Source organism: Rattus norvegicus, chromosome 2 (genome assembly GCF_036323735.1).
Source record: "Rattus norvegicus strain BN/NHsdMcwi chromosome 2, GRCr8, whole genome shotgun sequence".
NCBI classification, from domain to species: domain Eukaryota; kingdom Metazoa; phylum Chordata; class Mammalia; order Rodentia; family Muridae; genus Rattus; species Rattus norvegicus.
This window is the reverse complement of record NC_086020.1, coordinates 48266548-48289518: the sequence shown is the minus strand read 5'-3', so window position 1 is coordinate 48289518 and position 22971 is coordinate 48266548. Positions and strand designations below refer to the sequence as shown.

The 22971-nt window shown below is 41.5% G+C and overlaps 1 protein-coding gene across 1 annotated transcript in view; it reads left to right on the top strand.

The window, feature by feature from the left end:
* The window catches only part of Itga2 (integrin subunit alpha 2), a 101098-nt gene that overhangs the window by 64991 nt on the left and 13136 nt on the right, over nt 1-22971 (top strand). Inside the window, exons 16-25 of the mRNA NM_001427291.1 lie at nt 1153-1292; nt 3773-3924; nt 5811-5921; nt 6528-6610; nt 7019-7160; nt 8788-8880; nt 9349-9425; nt 9513-9596; nt 19763-19865; nt 21181-21291. Coding sequence (NP_001414220.1) covers nt 1153-1292; nt 3773-3924; nt 5811-5921; nt 6528-6610; nt 7019-7160; nt 8788-8880; nt 9349-9425; nt 9513-9596; nt 19763-19865; nt 21181-21291 — 1096 coding nt within the window. The remainder of the gene's footprint in view (nt 1-1152; nt 1293-3772; nt 3925-5810; nt 5922-6527; nt 6611-7018; nt 7161-8787; nt 8881-9348; nt 9426-9512; nt 9597-19762; nt 19866-21180; nt 21292-22971) is intronic.

Here is a 22971-nt window from a genome sequence, read left to right as displayed (position 1 = left end):
TCAGAAAAGCCAACACACACGAAAGCAAGTGAATGTGCTGAGATGACCGCTCCTGCTAAGCTAATGTCCTGTGCTCACATTCCTACTAAGTGCCGAACTGCTCTTTCTGGATAACTCCGAGAATAATGTGTAAAAAATTTACAAAACGTGGAATGTCATTTGTATCAGAATGTTCCTTAGTCCCTCAAATAATTGGTCTACAATTAAGCACTTTAAACTCGAAGCTGTGCAATACTTCTTATGCCGCGGTTGGTTAGTAAGAGAAATCACAGACACATAGTAACTTCTAAAATTGTCTTCCCAGTGATGCCAGAAGATAAAAAGACATGCTCTTTGGGTCTATTCATGATGCTTTTCAAAATGGTGAAGTCGGTAATCCTTGCTTGCTGCCTTATAAATAGTGGAAGGTTACACAGGGGTCACTATCGTGAAGTTCACATTCTAGTAATGGAAGGATTCAGACTGTAGGTTCCATTTCCTCACTGACTAGTACCCAGTGACGTGGTAAGCCTCCAAGTACCCTTGTCTCAGATATTTTCATTAATAAAATGGAATCAGTATTCTTTTACACCAACGTTGAAAGAGCAGATAAGACTGTGGCTTGGGGTATACAAAGGACCACACCAGGGTAGAAAACTCTGTGATGGACTCCTCAGCCATAATCTACCATCATACTACTTGTCACCATCATGGATCGGTGATGCCAACCATGGAGATAACAAGGCACAGGTCAGGACAATACTCATCAGTTCTGCCACCTCCAACTTCCTCCCTTCCCGCCATTTCAAGGACTGAGAATAACACAGACCCCAACCGGGAAGGCATAGAGAGGTCAGGACATAATGTATGATCTGCACAGATCTACATAGAATAGATCAGGCTTCTATTCTGTGTAGGTTCAAGTGTTATGAAGACAGGTGGGTAGATAGACAGATGGACAGACATATGGACAGACAGATTCATTCTGTGCGCTACACAGTTACCAACCAAAATCCATTCACCCTGCTGACATATTTTGCTTTTGAATAGGAACCACTGCTCTCAAACGCTAAGAAAACAGAAAAACTCATCAATGCTGACCCCAGGTCCTCTATGTAGATTGTACTATGTATACTGGACAATAATGCGCATCTGTTTCCTTTTGTCTTTCAGGTCACAAAGCGTTGCAGATGTGGCCACAGAAGCTTCGTTCACTCCAGACAAAATCATATTGCTCAACAAGGAAGCTAAGATAACCCTCAAACTCTGCTTCAGAGCAAAGTTTAGACCTCCTGGGCAAAACCACCAAGTGGGTAGGTGGACCTGAAATAGCCTATACAGTGATTGGTTTGCCTCAATAGCTTTAGCTAGAAGTTTTGGTTTGCAGACCAGAAGACACAGGGATCTCTCCTGGGCACGCTTAAACGCCACGCATTCGGTATCTAAGAGTCGTTCATTCCGCATGGGATTGTTTAGAGCATGCTCAGGTCTAGATTCTAGCATTCTACTATGGAACACTGTGGTCACTGTAGTATACTTATGAGCTCTGCCATTGAGTCTCTAGTACCCACAGATCCCTTCTGTAGATCTTTAGCACACAGAGATTTCTTATGCCGCAAAGTTCAAAGTAAACGTGTTGCTTACTGTCTAGCCATTTCCTGTGTAGGTGTCCTTCATAGAACACCAAATGTTATTCCTGTTCTGGAGGAAAAAGTGAGAAAGGCAGAAAAGAATATACAATCTGCTCCATTGCTTTGCCATTCTATGGTATGAGTCTGAGTGTGTCCCATCAGACGGGAGAAAGCATAGGAACTGTCATTCTCTGTCCCCTGAGAGGCCAGATCATTGTGTGGCACCTGGCTGACATGCTGCATCCTCTTGGAAGCCTTTTCCAACCAGCCAACCACCTCTGTTATCCCAGCATCCTCTGCAGACAGCAAGCCAAGCAGCACTACATTAAAAACTATATATTTTCCCTTCTTCCTGGCCGATGGATTCCAATCTCTCCTCCATAAGAGTCTGGCTCTATATTTCTGATCTCTGAGTTCCTAGTGGTACTTCATTTAATTGCAAAAAAATTAACTTAAAGGCTGAAAGCAATCAGATCAGTCGTTTGTGTGATACCTGTGTGTCTTGGAGTACACACCTGAGTTAGCCATCACAAATAAGTCAAAACCCATGACCATATAAACAATTTTAGTCTGCATAAAAGACAGAAAAGGTAATTCTCTGGCAGACGTGGCTGGCTGTCAGGCTATCTTGGCCCTAAAGCATGAATGTGGATCTTCCACATTTTGAATGCTCGTCCAATACTGTGCTGGCGAATGCTGACAAACCTGTACTTTCAGAGCATTCCATTTGCTTGGATTGGCTGGTGAAGACTTGGGAACCTTTCTCTTCAACTCTCTCCTGCTGTGTTTCAGATCCACACTGTTGAGTTGGTCATAATTTTTCACTCTGTTGCTTGGCAATGACAGCGCATAAGAAATAAATTCCATCTTTAAAACTGGATAATCTACAAAACTATACATCTATATCATCGATCTATTTGAAAAAAATATGTGTCACTTTCTAACTTCATCCTCTTTACAACTCCCTAGTCACCACTGTTAATTTCCCCTTCCTGTGCTTTTCGTCAGTTACCTTTAGTCTGTCCATCCAAGTGCTTCATGATTTCACAAGTTTATTGGTCTTGTGAAGTCATCAAAGCACAGTTTCTTTAATAGATACATTAAAAGTAACTGATATATTGTCTTAGGAAGTATATTCAACTTTAAAATACCGAATAAATCTGGTAAAGTAATTCCCCACAAGGCCACTGCTCTAAGCAGTAGAGAAAGCTCTGAATTTCGGAGTGGCCAATGGATTCTTCTAAAGGCAGCTGGTCTGATTATTTGGATTTTAGTCACTGTCAGCATTTTTTATCACAGAGTAGTTTTTCGTTTCTACTCCCCTGAGTTTTTATTAATGATTTCTGATGGCCAAAGAAACAGAGATCCAAAGAGGGTTGGGAGAGTGTTCAAGCCAAGGAGGACATAAAGTGTGCAATTGCTGCCCAGTCTAAGAATGTCTGACTCAGACCTTGTGCTGCAATGTTGCGTGTTCTTCTCCACGTAAGCATCTAGACTATGTCAGGCAGGGTCCATGTTCTCTTCGATGATCACACTTAATTCTCACAGTAACACTTAGTCCTTGGAACGGCATGGAAATGGAACATGAACTTTCATTTCAGTTACTTAAGTTTTGTTTCTGACCTTGTCAAAGCTGGGGGAACCCAGGCCAATTATTCTGTCTCGTTTAATCTAGTTCATTATCTCAAAATGAGCATCAGAGTATCCAGGGTCCAGGTTTATTGTAGAGATGGGTAGCAGAGGGGGATGTGTTCAACTGGAATTTCACCGTATAACGAATAGTCCTGTGTGTGCTTCCTATGTTATGGAAGATCAAACTAGTGCAAAGGAATGGGATCCGTTTACCCAAGTTTATCCAATAGATTTCCTACGGCAAGCCCAATAGCCCAATAGTTGTTGGGTTTCATTGTTACAAGACGTGTTTCTCTGGCTAGCTGTGTGTGTGTGTGTGTGTGTGTGTGTGTGTGTGTGTGTGTGTGTGTGTTTTCACAGTCACTTAGACCAAATCCCACAAAATAGGGTCTTGCTCTGTACATAAACCACCAATGTAAAGATAGTTTTTGCATCTTCTTGATATCAAGGGCTTCCTCCAAATACAATGAAACCAGGCTGTTTTCTTCTTCAGAGCACACTTGACACATTTGTTTGTGATTTCACCACAGCCATCCTGTTTAACATGACACTTGATGCTGACCAATATTCATCCAGAGTAACCTCCAGGGGGATATTTAGAGAAAATAGTGAGCGATTCTTGCAGAAGACTATGGTTGTAAGTGAAGTGGAGAACTGTTCTGAGTACCACATTAGTATACAGGTGAGGTTTCTGGGTTCCCACTTTTCTTCTAAAAGACTAATGAATACAGGGTGTCTAAAATGGAAGTTATATGTTAAAAGGTGTTTGTCTTTCTAATGACTTTATGCCTTGTTTAACTCTGTGAATAGAAAGCACATTTCTATTATGCTAATACTTAAGGTCACATTCTGATTTTATGTGTGTTGGTGACATGATTCATTAGGAATTGCAACTAAAGGGGCTGAGAGATTGTTAAAGAAGTGAAAGGCTTGGAGCTAGAGGGATGGCTGAGCAGGTAAGAGCACCTGCAGCATAAGCAGTGGGACCTCTCTAGCACCTCTGTAAAAAGCCAAGGGTGGCTATCTGCATGCCTATAATCTGAGTGCTCTGAACATCTTGACAAGATGATTTCTGGGGCTGGCCCTGCTGATGCCAGCCTTATTCCAGGATCATCAAGATACTTTGTCTCAAGGGGGAAAATGTTGAATATGATGAAGCAGAAGACCTGATTTTTCTCCTCTGGCCTCCACACATATGTGCACATACAGCACACACATGCACATGTGCAGGCAAACCACACACACACACACACACACACACACACACAAATAAAGAAAATAAGTAGAATAATTAAATATTTTAAGGGAAAGACAGTGTTTCTTAAATGACTACTAACAAGGTAAACTTACCATTTGCAATTTTATTTTGATATCTTTTCCATCAGGTAAAAGTTATATTCATTTTAAGCTCCTGAGAATGAAAATCTCAACTGTGGTTTCTAGTATTGCTTTGCACTAGGTCAGTGGTTCTCAACCTTCCTAATGTTGCGACCCTTTAACCCACTTCCTCATGTTGTGATGACCCCCAACTATGACATTATTCCATTGTTACTTCATGCTAACTTCATAACCGTGCTAACTATGAATAGTAATGTAAATATCTGATATACGACCCCCAGGGGTGGTGACTCAAAGGTTGAGAACTGCTGTAATGGTGAATGACTGCAGATTGTGTAGTAAAGATTGCTTGTTCTAATATTGGCCATAATTTTGAGAGTTCACACAGACTTTGGAAATCTTTAATGTAGGAAAAATGCTTCTTGGGAGAAACTTTCCAGCCAGAAAGTTATTTTAAGTTATATGGAACATCTCCTTCCTCCTTAGCAACTGTGAATAAAAACTGGGTAGAACTCTGGTCTCCACACAGGCACATGTATACATGCATGTGGGCATGCACACACACACACACACACACACACACACACACACACATATATATACCATACACACACACACATATATATATACACCATACATACACATGTGCACACACAACACACACACAAAACATATACAATACACATACAACACAACATACATACATACACACCACACACAAGGAAAGAGAAGGGGCAAGGAGAGAAGAGGAACAGGGGATAAAGTGTAAAAGAGGAGGGAGGGAGGAGAAGAGGAGGCAGCGAGGAAACTTCTCTTTCATTCTTCTCTGACCTTGTTTAGAAGGGGATCAAATTATTGATGTAATTACAGATTTCTGTGGAATCAAGACTGGAATGATGATACTAGGGATGAGAAGCAAAGCCACCCAAGCTGGGCACTGATATAGGCATCCGTTGACAATGAAAACTAAATATTTATAATTGCTTGTGTGTAAACAATGGGATTATTTACCATTCCAGTAGGAATTGCTGCTTCCAATTTTACTGTAATTGAGTCACCTTAGGTTTCTGAGTTTTGAGGCTAACTACGGAATTGGCACCAAAGAGGACGTCTTCGTCATTCAGAAAGAGATGACTTTCTGAAACCGATGGTCCTCTTAATTATAAGCACATTGTAGACTTTATTTACAAGTTACTATGACTAAGTAATCAATCTCTCTCCTGGATTTAGAAGCCCTCTGATGTTGTCAACCCTTTGGATCTGCGAGTGGACATCAGTTTGGAAAAGCCAGGCACTAGCCCTGCCCTTGAAGCCTATTCAGAAACTGTGAAAGTCTTCAGTGTGAGTGTGGCTTGCCCTTCCCAAGTGGAGGCTGGCTAACAGCTTCCACAGTCCGTGTGGTGTTAGAGATGTTAAGGACGGACGCGGCCTAAATGAACTGAGGCGCACGCTTCACTGGCATACCAATTCCACAAAGCAGAGATCGCTTCTTCTCCACTCTCTTCCTGGCCCCAAGAGCAGTGCCAAGTTACCAGGGGAGCTCAACAAATGCTTCTTGAAGAAATCAATAATGAAACAGGCCAAGTTGCTCATGCTCACCATCCACTTAAAAAGTCAGATGCCTGTGAAGTTATTCATATCTCTCTCTCCCTCCCTCTCCCTCACTCTCTCTTCCCCTCCCCTCCTCCTCCCTCTCCTTCTATCTCTCCCTTTCCTTCTCTCTCTTATGAGAATTTTAATTTAGCTCTCCATAAGCAAACTATTACCTTGAATTCTGTATTTTTCAGTATTCTTTTCTTTATGATTACGTAGCCATGTACAAGTTCCTAAAACTTCGTTCAGTTTCTCTTAGTTTTGGCCTTTATGTACATGGAATAATAGTGTATACAATCTTTGTTTTTAGCCTAAGGGCAGCCAAGAGGATGATGCATTTTTCCTTTGTTGTAGATCCCTTTCTATAAAGAGTGTGGCAGCGATGGAATTTGCATCTCTGACCTGATCCTGGATGTCCGACAGCTGCCAGCCCTTAGGTATATTTGACTTCACATTTCTGTGTAAGATACAGGGATAGCGGGCACACTACACCTCTCTACTCAGAATAAAACTTTGAATTTCTTTTCTAAAGAAGAAATACTCTGAATGTAGTTAAGACTGTGCAAAACGGAATTTCAGCTTCTGCCACTCCCCTAAGAGTAAAGCCCTGACAAATGGTAACTTCCTGGGTTTGTGGACTTCCCTGCAGTGTAATCAGAAGCTACAAAGAATGCGATCCAGCAACATTTGCTTACTTGCCTGCTCGGGTTACTGTGAAGAAAGTCTTTCGTTGTTAAGTAATCTTCGCTCAAATGCAAAGAATTTCTTCAATCAGTGAAGTTTTTAAATAGTGGAGCCATTTTAACCTCAGTGGCTTTATCTTTCTCTCTTTCTTGTTTTCACAGAAATCAGCCCTTTATTGTCAGTAACCAAAACAAGAGGTTAACATTTTCAGTCACACTGAAAAACAGAGGGGAAAGCGCGTACAACACTGCCGTCCTGGCTGAGTTTTCTGAGAACTTGTTTTTTGCCTCTTTCTCCATGCCGGTACGTGATGACAACCCCGCCCCAAGGCACGCACACACCCTCACGCCCCGCCTCCCAAGCCAGCACAGCATTTCTCCCCTCCTTCCTCCCTGAGGATCGCTGTCTCTGATACTCATCCTAAGTCCTCAAAGTCGTCTGAGGGGAAAATAAAATTAAAAAAACAAAAACAAACAAAAAAAAAAAAAAAAAAAAAAAGCGTTGACCCCGAGCATGCTCAGTCCTACCACGTGGCTTCCAGTTTGTTAAGCCTCCAGAGATCTCAGCCTGGCTCTGAATCTAGAATCTAGGGCGGCTCTGATTCAGCGAGGGTCACTTTTTCCTTTACCCCAGGCCTTGGCCGCAGTAGCTCATAGCTTTTCCAGCCATCTGTGCGAGGAGGCTGCCTGTCCCGGTGCTAGACAGATGTGCACTTGCTCAGTGACACTGTGAGACCGTCAGCTTAGCCCTAGATTTGCAGATGCTGCTGCCAGAATGACTTGTTCCGTGAAGCCATTCTATCAAGTTGACCTGATCACTAAACCAGTAATAAGCTTTACCGAAAGCCCTCTGCTCTCATGGCATGAAGAGAGAAAGAAAAAAAAAAAAAAAAGGAAAAGCTATTTTCCAAGTAGACTACTTGATTAAATGTTATAAAAAAGTTTCTTCCTATTTCACGTTAATGTGAACTTTTATAGATTTAGAAATCTAAACTTAATACTGACCTCATCTTTAAATGGCCTGCTCCCATAGCACTCTTACATTAAAGACAAAATGAAGAAAGGAAAACTGGCACAGTCTGTTTTTTTATAATTCAAACGCCACTGGGCAGTGGAGGTGGGCACTTTAATCCCCGCACTCAGAAGGCAGGAGCAGTGGATCTTTGAGGTCCAGGCCAGCCTGGTCTGTAGTGTGAGTTCTGAGACAGTCAGGGCTACATAGAGAAACCCTGTCTCGAGAAAACAAACCGACAAAAAGAACAACAACAAAAATATCCCACAAGATATAAATAAATAAAATACAAACACCGACATGTATTTTTCTTCTTCGAAAATACGCATTTAAAAAATATTAAGGAGAAGGTACTACTAAAGTTAAGGCTTCTGAATATTATATTAGAGGTATTTGTGCTCCTGAACTACAAAAGGTGATCTCTATTGTAGTGTACACTTTGCCAATCCTTTGACTTCTTGAGTATATCTTTAGAGTTGGCAATACAAATGCATGCTAACCACTTGGATACCACAAGATATCCAAGTCTTTGAGAACAATAAACTATTTAAATAAAATAGCACTGCTAAGATGTCCTTGTACACCTTTAAGTGTGGGTATGCACACACATACACACATATATACACACACAACATACATACATACATACATATACACATATATACATGCACACATACACATATATATGCATATATGCATCTCACACATATATATCACATACACACACATATTCCCACACACCACACATATACACACCACAGATATATATGCACATACATATACACATACATATATATCACACACATACACACATACACACATATATGCACATACACACAATACACATACACAGCACACATATATGCACACTCCGAATACATACACCACACTTAATTGTTATTTCTTTGGTCCTGTTCAGGTCGATGGAACAGAAGTAACATGCCAGATTGGTTCATCACAGAAATCTGTTACCTGTGACGTGGGATACCCTGCCTTAAAGAGTGAGCAGCAGGTACAGTTTGCATCCTCCAGCCCATGCCATCCACAGCTGAGAGCACTGTCTTCCCCAGATGTCATTTCACAGACATGACAAAGCAGCTACATACCCAGACAGGGTGTCCTCACAGAGGTTGCTGGGTTTAAATGGTTAGCAAAGGTAGCATTTCCTCCAAGTACCTTTTTCCACGTGCACAAACAACATAGAATGTTCTTTTGTGTGGCTGACCAACATTGGTCAGAGCACTGTAAGTAAATTTAGGTCAGCACAAAGCTTGTCAGTTCTTAGCTCCATGATGTGTGCATCTGAGAGAAGTTAAGCTCTGTTCTCACATGAACACGCTAAAGCAAGGTGGGGAGACCTGGTCTACAAACAACATTTTAAGGCAAAATTCAGAATTCCACAGGAACGGGTCCATCTTGCTAGAGAACACTTCCCTGGCCTAGAGCATCACGGACTGATGGATTTTACTGTTGTGTGTAGGTGACTTTTACCATTAACTTCGACTTCAATCTTCAGAACCTCCAGAATCAGGCGGCCATCAATTTCCAAGCCTTCAGGTAAGATACAATTTAGTCATAAACTCACATGGTCAGTAGCTTTTATGAGATTTCTCTTTAAGTCATGTCTAATATTTGTTTTAATAGTGAGAGCCAAGAAACAAACAAAGCAGACAATTCGGTCAGCCTCATAGTTCCTCTCCTGTATGACGCTGAACTTCACTTAACCAGGTAGGAGAAGCCTGCTACTTGGGTGGGTGGCTTTTTACCCCTGACAGCATCTTGGTCCATAAGTCATCGAGCTCATGACTTCAGCCCTCTATTGAGTCTTAGATTAGGAGTTTATTTCCCACCAGTCAACTAGATTAGAAACATGCAGATAAACTGATGCCTAGGAACACTTCGACCTTTGAGGTTTACAGTACCAGAATTGAAGAGGAAAGGTGTTTTTGTCCCCTGTTATATGTCAACACCCCCGAAAGGTGGTGTGATGCCTCTGTCAACAAGCAAACAAACAAACAAACAACAAACAACAACAAAACCTCCTCTATCCTTACACACTGAATCATACTCTTGGGGGCCTTGACAATTGCCACCATTTCTCACTGCCCCGTTCATAATATGCATCCTGGATGTCAAGCAATATGCCTTTTCTTGGGCATGGAAGTCCCCAGCACCATACCTTAGACATTGAAAGAGCGTGACAAATATAAAATGGAGTCATGGGCCAAGTAAGCTAATACGGAAACTGCACTAAGTCTAGCTCCTTAATGGAAAACCCCAGACATGACGGATGACGGTTTTCTTCCAACCAGGAAGAAATGAGGGATTTTTCCAAAGGCAGCCATCCATGAGGAAGGGCTTTCTTCCTTTTTCTTATCTTCCAAACACAGGTCAACCTGAGGACAGTGGTTAAAATGTAACGACTAGACACCAATTAGCTTCAGTTGTCTCAAGGAGCAGGTGTCTTGGGAAATGGGTAACATACAAATCCTATAGCTGCTATAGGCAAATCCTATCTAAGTTCACTCTGTGAACTAAGGCCACTTCCTCCTGTATACCAAAGACCCCTAGAAAGCACAATACTGATTTCCCAATAAATCTAGGGGCAGCTACATTCTCTGACTCGTGCCTTGCCAATCCAGCCCAGGAAAGCATGAAGCATACATCTCAGGCAATAAATCCCAAAACAAAATTGAAAAGGACTGTGTGGATCCTGTTCTAAGCTTGAGACATAGGAGCAAAGGTAAAAACAACACATTTGTATCAAGTGAGTCACAAAGGCATAAGTCAGAACAAAATGTGGCCCATGTTATCCAGCCCTCAGAAGTGTATCAATAGCTATGGTTTAAAAAAAAAAGTCTTGTTGCTAAAAAAAAAAAAAAAAAAGCAATTGATGACAAAGCCACTTTGGTGTGAGTCACCATTTCACTTGACCTTTTCCTCCCAATGTATATGATTCTGCATTCTCTTAAACACGTTTGGTAGAACGTGTTTTCACCTATGTTAGCATGAAATAAAGGATTCAAATAAGACTTTACTTTTATTGGCATCTTAGCTATGCATGTTTGTGATTGCAAGTTTATTTTAAAGTACTCTCGTACTAGAGTCTATAATATGTGCTTAAAAGGTTAAGGTAGATATTCAAAATTTTCATGGTGGAGAATTTTAAATGAATGACTTTTGATCCCACACCCAAATGATTTCCTACAAGCTTCTCTTTTAAAAAAAAAAAAAAAGCATTACATGTGTATATTTGGAAAATGCAAACATTACAGTAAGAATCAAAATGAAAAATGAGGTTAGCATTCTCTTTCCCCTTGGTGAGAGCCCCCACAAATGCATAACAAGGCTATTTTAGGCTCTTCCATATAAGCAGCTCATTCATCCACAAGGTTATCTACATACACACACATTCTCATTTTACTCACTAAAAGGGAATGCTAAAACACTCTTTCTTATCTTTATGTGATTTTCATATCAGGATATACATATCTAATTTATTCCATTTCTGGCGAGGCATAATTCAATACTCACTTCAGTATTAATTACATATTTGGTTGTTTATACTTCTGTTTGTGTAACCATCAAAACCAATATTGCGGCTGCCGCTGCGGAGAGCTCTTGGGCAGCACCCCGCGAGCAAACTTGAGCCTCGGGACCACAGGTAAGACCAACTTTTCTGCTGCAAGAGACCTGCCTGGTGATCTCGGGACACACAGATGCAGAATTCCTCTAGGACTGGGCACCTCCTGTGTTTACCGGGAGTCCCACACCCGCGGATCCCGGCCCGGCCCGTAGCAGCTCTCTGCTCCCAGACCCGGTGAGAGAGAGACCCAACCGCCTGGTCAGGTGGGCACTCCTGAGGCTGCAGAGCAGAAGAGACCACCAACACTGCTCACCCCTGCCCACATCCCTGGCCCAAGAGGAAACTGTATAAGGCCTCTGGGCTCCCGTGGGGGAGGGCCCAGGAGCGGCAGGACCCCTGCCAGAGACACCGCCGGACCCTGAAGGAAACAGACCGGATAAACAGTTCTCTGCACCCAAATCCTGTGGGAGGGAGAGCTAAACCCTCAGAGAGGCAGACACGCCTGGGAAACCAGAAGAGACTGCACTCTGCACACACATCTCGGATGGACTCCAGAGGAAAACACCAAACTCCATCTGGAACCCTGGTGCACTGAAGCTCCCGGAAACGGCGGCGCAGATCTTTCTGGTTGCTGCCTCCGCAGAGAGCTCGTGGGCAGCACCCCGTGAGCGAACTTGAGCCTCAGGACCACAGGTAAGACCAACTTTTCTGCTGCAAGTGACCTGTCTGGTGAACTCAAGACACAGGCCCACAGGAACAGCTGAAGACCTGTAGAGAGGAAAAACTACACGCCCGAAAGCAGAACACTCTGTCGCCATGACAGGCTGAAAGAAAACAGGAAAACAGGTCTACAGCACGCCTGACACACAGGCTTATAGGGCAGTCTAGCCACTGTCAGAAATAGCAGAACAAAGTAACACTAGAGATAATCTGATGGCGAGAGGCAAGCACAGGAACCGAAGCAACAGAAACCAAGACTACATGACATCATCGGAGCCCAATTCTCCCACCAAAATAAACATGGAATATCCAAACACACCAGAAAAGCAAGATCTAGTTTCAAAATCATATTTGATCATGATGCTGGAGGACTTCAAGAAAGACGTGAAGAACTCCCTTAGAGAACAAGTAGAAGCCTACAGAGAGGAATCACAAAAATGCCTGAAAGAATTCCAGGAAAACATAATTAAACAAGTAGAAGCCCATAGAGAGGAGTCACAAAAATCCCTGAAAGAATTCCAGGAAATCATAAATAAACAAGTAGAAGCCCATAGAGAGGAGTCACAAAAATCCCTGAAAGAATTCCAGGAAAACACAATCAAACAGTTGAAGGAATTAAAAATGGAAATAGAAGCAATCAAGAAAGAAGACATGGAAACAACCCTGGATATAGAAAACCAAAAGAAAAGACAAGGAGCTGTAGATACAAGCTTCACCAACAGAATACAGGAGATGGAAGAGAGAATCTCAGGAGCAGAAGATTCCATAGAAATCATTGACTCAACTGTCAAAGATAATGTAAAGCAGAAAAAGCTACTGGTCCAAAACATACAGGAAATCCAGGACTCAATGAGAAGATCAAACCTAAGGATAATAGGTATAGAAGAGAGTGAAGACTCCCAGCTCAAAGGACCAGTAAATATCTTCAACAAAATCATAGAAGAAAACTTCCCTAACCTAAAAAAAGAGATACCCATAGGCATACAAGAAGCCTACAGAACTCCAAATCGATTGGAGCAGAAAAGAAACACCTCCCGTCACATAATAGTCAAAACACCAAACGCACAAAATAAAGAAAGAATATTAAAAGCAGTAGGGGAAAAAGGTCAAGTAACATATAAAGGGAGACCTATCAGAATCACACCAGACTTTTCGCCAGAAACTATGAAGGCCAGAAGATCCTGGACTGATGTCATACAGACCCTAAGAGAACACAAATGCCAGCCCAGGTTACTGTATCCTGCAAAACTCTCAATTAACATAGATGGAGAAACCAAGATATTCCATGACAAAACCAAATTTACACAATATCTTTCTACAAATCCAGCACTACGAAGGATAATAAATGGTGAAGCCCAACATAAGGAGGCAAGCTATACCCTAGAAGAAGCAAGAAAATAATCGTCTTGGCAACAAAACAAAGAGAAGAAAAGCACACAGACATAACCTCACATCCAAATATGAATACAACAGGAAGCAATAATCACTATTCCTTATTATCTCTCAACATCAATGGCCTCAACTCCCCAATAAAAAGACCTAGATTAACAAACTGGATACGCAACGAGGACCCTGCATTCTGCTGCCTACAAGAAACACACCTCAGAGACAAAGACAGGTACTACCTCAGAGTGAAAGGCTGGAAAACAATTTTCCAAGCAAATGGTCGGAAGAAGCAAGCCGGAGTACCCATTCTAATATCAGATAAAATCAATTTTCAACTAAAAGTCATCAAAAAAGATAAGGAAGGACACTTCATATTCATCAAAGGAAAAATCCACCAAGATGAACTCTCAATCCTAAATATCTATGCCCCAAATACAAGGGCACCTACATACGTAAAAGAAACCTTACTAAAGCTCAAAACACACATTGTACCTCACACAATAATAGTGGGAGATTTCAACACCCCACTCTCATCAATGGACAGATCATGGAAACACAAATTAAACAGAGACGTAGACAGACTAAGAGAAGTCATGAGCCAAATGGACTTAATGGATATTTATAGAACATTCTATCCTAAAGCAAAAGGATATACCTTCTTCTCAGCTCCTCATGGTACTTTCTCCAAAACTGACCATATAATTGGTCAAAAAACGGGCCTCAACAGGTACAGAAAGATAGAAATAATCCCATGCGTGCTATTGGACCACCACGGCCTAAAACTGGTCTTCAATAACAATAAGGGAAGAATGCCCACATATACGTGGAAATTGAACAATGCTCTACTCAATGATAACCTGGTCAAGGAAGAAATAAAGAAAGAAATTAAAGACTTTTTAGAATTTAATGAAAATGAAGGTACAACATACCCAAACTTATGGGACACAATGAAAGCTGTGCTAAGAGGAAAATTCATAGCGCTGAGTGCCTGCAGAAAGAAACAGGAAAGAGCATATGTAAGCAACTTGACAGCACACCTAAAAGCTCTAGAACAAAAAGAAGCAAATACGCCCAGGGGGAGTAGAAGGCAGGAAATAATCAAACTCAGAGCTGAAATCAACCAAGTAGAAACAAAAAGGACCATAGAAAGAATCAACAGAACCAAAAGTTGGTTCTTTGAGAAAATCAACAAGATAGATAAACCCTTAGCCAGACTAACGAGAGGAGACAGAGAGTGTGTCCAAATTAACAAAATCAGAAATGAAAAGGGAGACATAACTACAGATTCAGAGGAAATTGAAAAAATCATCAGATCTTACTATAAAAGCCTATATTCAACAAAACTTGAAAATCTGCAGGAAATGGACAATTTCCTAGACAGATACCAGGTACCGAAGTTAAATCAGGAACAGATAAACCAGTTAAACAACCCCACAACTCCTAAGGAAATAGAAGCAGTCATTAAAGGTCTTCCAACCAAAAAGAGCCCAGGTCCAGACGGGTTTAGTGCAGAATTCTATCAGACCTTCATAGAAGACCTCATACCAATATTATCCAAACTATTGCACAAAATTGAAACAGATGGATCACTACTGAATTCCTTCTATGAAGCCACAATTACTCTTATACCTAAACCACACAAAGACCCAACAAAGAAAGAGAACTTCAGACCAATTTCCCTTATGAATATCGACACAAAAATACTCAATAAAATTCTGGCAAACCGAATCCAAGAGCACATCAAAACAATCATCCACCATGATCAAGTAGGCTTCATCCCAGGCATGCAGGGATGGTTTAATATACGGAAAACCATCAACGTGATCCATTATATAAACAAACTGAAAGAACAAAACCACATGATCATTTCATTAGATGCTGAGAAAGCATTTGACAAAATTCAACACCCCTTCATGATAAAAGTCCTGGAAAGAATAGGAATTCAAAGCCCATACCTAAACATAGTAAAAGCCATATACAGCAAACCAGTTGCTAACATTAAACTAAATGGAGAGAAACTCGAAGCAATCCCACTAAAATCAGGGACTAGACAAGGCTGCCCACTCTCTCCCTACTTATTCAATATAGTTCTTGAAGTTCTAGCCAGAGCAATCAGACAACAAAAGGAGGTCAAGGGGATACAGATCGGAAAAGAAGAAGTCAAAATATCACTATTTGCAGATGATATGAAGTATATTTAAGTGATCCCAAAAGTTCCACCAGAGAACTACTAAAGCTGATAAACAACTTCAGCAAAGTGGCTGGGTATAAAATTAACTCAAATAAATCAGTAGCCTTCCTCTACACAAAAGAGAAACAAGCCGAGAAAGAAATTAGGGAAACGACACCCTTCATAATAGACCCAAATAATATAAAGTACCTCGGTGTGACTTTAACCAAGCAAGTAAAAGATCTGTACAATAAGAACTTCAAGACACTGAAGAAAGAAATTGAAGAAGACCTCAGAAGATGGAAAGATCTCCCATGCTCATGGATTGGCAGGATTAATATAGTAAAAATGGCCATTTTACCAAAAGCAATCTACAGATTCAATGCAATCCCCATCAAAATACCAATCCAATTCTTCAAAGAGTTAGACAGAACAATTTGCAAATTCATCTGGAATAACAAAAAACCCAGGATAGCTAAAACTATCCTCAATAATAAAAGGACTTCAGGGGGAATCACTATCCCTGAACTCAAGCAGTATTACGGAGCAATGGTGATAAAAACTGCATGGTATTGGTACAGAGACAGACAGATAGACCAATGGAATAGAATTGAAGACCCAGAAATGAACCCACACACCTATGGTCACTTGATTTTTGACAAAGGAGCCAAAACCATCCAATGGAAAAAAAATAGCATTTTCAGCAAATGGTGCTGGTTCAACTGGAGGTCAATATGTAGAAGAATGCAGATCGATCCATGCTTATCACCCTGTACAAAGCTTAAGTCCAAGTGGATCAAGGACCTCCACATCAAACCAGACACACTCAAACTAATAGAAGAAAAACTAGGGAAGCATCTGGAACACATGGGCACTGGAAAAAATTTCCTGAACAAAACACCAATGGCTTATGCTCTAAGATCAAGAATCGACAAATGGGATCTCATAAAACTGCAAAGCTTCTGTAAGGCAAAGGACACTGTGGTTAGGACAAAACGGCAACCAACAGATTGGGAAAAGATCTTTACCAATCCTACAACAGATAGAGGCCTTATATCCAAAATATACAAAGAACTCAAGAAGTTAGACCGCAGGGAGACAAATAACCCTATTAAAAATGGGGTTCAGAGCTAAACAAAGAATTCACAGCTGAGGAATGCTGAATGTCTGAGAAACACCTACAGAAATGTTCAACATCTTTAGTCATAAGGGAAATGCAAATCAAAACAACCCTGAGATTTCACCTCACACCAGTGAGAATGGCTAAGATCAAAAACTCAGGTGACAGCAGATGCTGGTGAGGATGCGGAGAAAGAGGAACACTCCTCCATTGTTGGTGGGATTGCAGACTGGTACAACCATTCTGGAAATCAGTCTGGAGGTTCCTCAGAAAATTGGACATTGAACTGCCTAAGGATCCAGCTATACCTCTCTTGGGCATATACCCAAAAGATGCCCCAACATATAAAAAAGACACGTGCTCCACTATGTTCATCGCAGCCTTATTTACAATAGCCAGAAGCTGAAAAGAACCCAGATGCCCTTCAACAGAGGAATGGATACAGAAAATGTGGTACATCTACACAATGGAATATTACTCAGCTATCAAAAACAACGGCTTTATGAAATTCATAGGCAAATGGTTGGAACTGGAAAATATCATCCTGAGTGAGCTAACCCAATCACAGAAAGACATACATGGTATGCACTCACTGATAAGTGGCTATTAGCCCAAATGCTTGAATTACTCTAGATGCCTAGAACAAATGAAACTCAAGACGGATGATCAAAATGTGAATGCTTCACTCCTTCTTTAAAAGGGGAACAAGAATACCCTTGGCAGGGAAGAGAGAGGCAAAGATTAAAACAGAGACTGAAGGAACACCCATTCAGAGCCTGCCCCACATGTGGCCCATACATATACAGCCACCCATATAGACAAGATGGATGAAGCAAAGAAGTGCAGACCGACAGGAGCCGGATGTAGATCGCTCCTGAGAGACACAGCCAGAATACAGCAAATACAGAGGCGAATGCCAGCAGCAATCCACTGAAGTGAGAATAGAGCCCCCATTGAAGGAATCAGAGAAAGAACTGGAAGAGCTTGAAGGGGCTCGAGACCCCATATGTACAACAATGCCAAGCAACCAGAGCTTCCAGGGACTAAGCCACTACCTAAAGACTATACATGGACTGACCCTGGACTCTGACCTCATAGGTAGCAATGAATATCCTAGTAAGAGCACCAGTGGAAGGGGAAGCCCTGGGTCCTGCTAAGACTGAACCCCCAGTGAACTAGACTGGTGGGGGGAGGGCGGCAATGGGGGGAGGGTTGGGAGGGGAATACCCACAAGGAAGGGGAGGGGGAGGGGGATGTTTGCCCGGAAACCGGGAAAGGGAATAACACTCGAAATGTATAAAAGAAATACTCAAGGTAATAAAAAAAAACAAAAACAAAAACAAAAAAACCAATATTGCAAAAAGAAAAGGCTTTAATATTTTGTAAACTTCTGAGCAAAGTACTACCCTTAGCAGCTACTGTAATACTGCATAAATTCATTTATAGCCTATGCATATAATAAATACAATTAGAATTATTTTGGACAGGACCCTCTTCAATTTAGATCACTACTACTGTAACCCATAAGGAATGCACGGAAAACTTTCATAAAGTAGCAAAGTGTCAGATCGACTTAAAATACAAAAAAAGCAGACCATAGCCATCAATTTAGGGGCTGGCTCTGTTTAGGGGGTTACATAAACATCTGGAAAGCGAAGAGAATATCATAGCTGGGTTTTCTGTTTTAAACCCTAGACCGTTTTCCCATTTTCCATACAAGGCTGACACATCACTATTTCCTCCCATAGGCAACAAAACCTTGACAAATACCCACATATATTCAACTCTTCTGTGACAGGTTTTCCTTCTGAAAATCTGGAAGAACATTCTTTAAAAAGGGAGAGGGATGGGGCAGTCAGAGAGATGCAGGAGGGAGAGAGGGAGAGAAGGGGGGTGCCCAGAAGATAAAAAACATTGTCTCAGAAAATGTCTAGTCCATTCTTTTAGGAAATGAACGGAATGTCCTATAATTTAGATAAACTATAGCTGTCCCCTGGGAATATATGGAAGGAAATGCATAGTGCTTTTCAGAATCCTACTCTGGCTTCATGCTCCACACAGTGCAAGTCTCTGGCCTGGGCATTTCTGTGCTTGCAGGCATTAGTGAGGGACCCTAAACTGCATGGTCAATCACAATGAAAGTTTTGGATTTTAAGACTGCAACGATGGAAACAAATTTGATCAACCCTTAACTTACTGCCAACTATTAGAGTTGTGGTCAAAAATGAGAGAAAGATTAATAAAATCAAGTCATGCCCCATTTGAAAGTCACTTAGACATGCACACTGCAGGAGCTAGTAGCACTCTTTGCACTACAGTCACAAGTGAAAAATCTGGGCTCACAAATCCAATCCAACCACCAAAGATGGAGCTCCTACCTTTCCAACCCAGAAGCCGGTATAACAGCAGCCTGGAGACTAACACAACAGTCAGTTCTAAGATGATACTGTTATGCCTACGTTAGAAACCTGGCTACTGATGAACATAGACATTCCTCAGAAAGACAGTGAAGGGGTATGATTTGAAAGGAAGGAGTTTTAAGCAATTTTAATATTTTTCAAAACCTTTGTGTTGAGTCTTTAGTCACTTTTGTGTTATGATAGTACTAATTAATAATTCTACACATTTATGGGGCTCAAGGCATGTGTGATGTGTACCATTCATATTGGGGATAGGTAGCACTGTGATTTCTAGCCCCTCAGACACCAGTCAAGCAGAAAGATTCTCATAGTCTCTCATGTGGAATCTTAAAACGCTGGTGTGAAGGTAGAATGCTCCTTTGGTGTTTTATAGTAAAAGTGAGCTGTTTTGGGGGATAATCCAAGCTAGAAGACACTTCAGTAAAATCAATAGGATGATTCAAGAGAAACTGAAACACCAAAATAATCGGCTTCACTGCTGTCCCCCAACAGATCCACCAACATAAACTTTTATGAAATCTCTTCGGATGAGAATGCTCCTTCTGTCATAAACAGTGTTGAAGATATTGGTCCTGAATTCATCTTCTCTCTCAAGGTTGGTAAGCTTGTCATAAAGGACGGCAAACCAGGAAGAGGAAGAAAGAGAGAGTCTAGGCTGAGGAAGAAGTAAAACAAGGTTACAATGTGCCAGTGATGTCAGTCTTCAGTGGTGTGCAGTGACTCCGGGAGACCTTGTTGACACACATGCATGGCTGGGCCTCACCCCCAAGGGCGTGTCTCACTCAGAAGGTCTGCAGCGAGCCTGGAAATGAAATTCTGAGGAGCCTCCACAATGCTACAGATGCTGCTGCACAGGCAATGCTGCGGATGTTGCTGGCTTGGGTGTCAGACTTTGAGGACTCTGAGGTAGATGACAGATAAGTTGAGGGATCTGTGTTCAGCTGTGTGTCCTAGGTAAGGGAGAAATGATATATTTTCAAAGCAAAAACTCATGATTACCCAACAAGGCATCTCTATAACGGTCTTATTGTGGGGGAGTGTCTGTGACACTGCTTCATGCTCAGAGACTGGTCCTGTTTGTAAAGTTCTTCAATATGGCACAGATACATATGACTTTTGTACGGTCATGCTAAGTAGAACATAAAATGCTCAGAGTGGATCCAATATAACATAACTGTCAGTATAAGTAAGTAACTGTTAATCTAAAGATTGGGATCCATTATTTAGAGAAATTCACAGAAACACCAGTCAAGCAGAAAGATTCTCATAGTCTCTCATGTGGAATCTTAGAATTTGGGAAGCTGAGGTGAGATTGCGTATGTTTAAATCCAGTCCGGGCCACAGAATATAACTAAGAAAGAGAGAGAGAGAAATTAAGAAGAGCAAATTTAGAAAAAAAAATGCTATAGAACCTTTAGAATATAACCAGAAACCCACCTGCCTTTCTGAGTCAATAACCATTCTGTCTGCATTTCCGCTAATCCCCGAACATCTTCAGCTCTGAAGTCTAGTTTCATGTCTTGAATGAGAAAAGAATCTTGATTTGTTATCCAGATTTTTGTGTTTTGGAAAGTGAGGAAGTCAACCACATTGCTTTAAAAGATTTTCAATCATTTCACCGTAAAAGAAAAACAACAGTATTAAGTGTGTAAGTGTGAGGCATTGTATCAAGTGTTTTCCACACTACCAACCTAATTCCCACCAGTGGGAACAGATAGTTTGAGAGCGTGTCATGGCCACTGAACTGTCGATGGGCTTCAATCTTCAGGTGAAAAAAACGATCTTTAGGGAGGTTCAGTTCCTTGCCCAAGCTGCACTGCTATTCTCCATCCCCCTTATCATGCTATCATCGATAGCATCATGGCTGGTTTTTCTGACAGCATTTGTGTCTCATGTTATTTTCTACACAGATAACAGCGGGAAGTGCTCCAGTGAGCATGGCATCAGTAACCATCCACATTCCTCTGCACACCAAGGAAAAGAACCCACTCCTGTATCTGACCGGGATACAAACAGACAAGGTAAGGACAATACAAACTGGCCACACAGACAGAAACAACCCAAGACTTACAGGTGATTGTGTCTGCACCTGAAAGTTAAAAAACAAGAGAGACCACCTATACACCCCAGATCCCAACAAACTGGCATCAAACTTTAGATGTCTTAAAAAAAAACCAACTACTTGATTTAAATAGTCAGAGGTGGTTGAAATCGTTCTACAATCTGTTTTAGGTAGGAGGTGATTTGACTTGGTTAGCGTCCTGCTAGGAGACAAAACTGAGAAGTGAGAGACTCAGGCTACTGTGGACACATAGTAGGTCTAGAGAGCTGCAATGGCAGCCTTTCAGACTTTCAGCCAGTAATGCTCAGTCCTACTTATTCATTTAAGTCACCCCGATTACTTTTTAAAGAGAAACATCAAGACAATGAAACCGGAATCTAAATATAAAGCACTAGTCTTTCGCTTTGCAAGCTACAGGGTTTCTTCCATGCAGCCTGGGCTAAGAGATAGTGCCTGTCATAGTCAAACCTCCTATCATTGGCTCACCTTTAGCTATGCCCCTAGCTGGTCTTACAGTGGTGTTGTTTCTGCAATGTGCATAGTGAGACTTAAAGGAAATAAAGTCCTAAACTGTTCCAAGAAACAAGAATACTAAATCATGATGTTTTTATCTATCTGTCTGTCCGTCCGTCTATTTTTACTACATGATCTAATGTCATACCAGCAAAGTATTAGTTCATTTTACATTGCTACAATAAAATGCCTTAGGCTAGGTAAACTTTACAGATAAAGAGATTAATTTAACCCCTAGTTCCCAAGGTTCAGAGATACAGTGCCAGCATCACTTCAGCTCTAGTTGAGTGTCTCATGGTAGTTGATATAAGAGTGAAAGGGGAAAATGGAAATACATTGCCAAGTAGGAAACTGAAGTGATTTCTGCACTCCTTTTTTGGGGACAACCTTCCAATTAATCAGCCTATAGATGTTCTACTTGGACCCAACTCTTAAAGGTCTCATAGTCTCTCCACACTACCACCTTGGGGACCCCATGTTTTCTTTGTATTGCTTTCTCGTATATTACACCCCAACTGCAGTTTCCCCTCCTTGCCTCCTCCCACTCTCCACCTCCCATCTCCACACTCCCCCCAGATCCATGCTCTCTTTTGGCCTCCCCTCAGAAAAGAGCAGACCTCTCAATGACATCAATTAAGCACAGCATAACAAGTAGGAAGAGAAGGGTCTCAGAAGTAGACAAAGGAGTCAGGAACAGCCTCTGCTCCCACTATTAGAATTCCCATATCTACTCAGCTATAACATATTTGCAGAGGACCTAGATCAGACCACTATAGACTCTCTGATCTCTGCATCTCCCATGAGTCCCTGACAATTGATTCTGTGGACCATATTCTTGTGATGGCCCTGACCCCTCTAATTCCTCCAATCCTTTCTCCGTGTCCTGAGCAGGAGTCCCAGGGTTCTTTAACATTTGTTCATGGTACTCTGTATCTGTTCCCATCAGCTGGCAGATGAAGACTCTCTGGTATCTTTGACGATGATTTTGCTAGGCTCTGGGGGGGGGGGGTCGGGAGGGCTACCCTTTTAATGCGTGAACTATGAGGTACAAACCACATTGAAATCATGATAGGCTGTGAGAGACTGGCCTGCCTTATCAGGCCACATCAGCTCACTGCAATAGTTG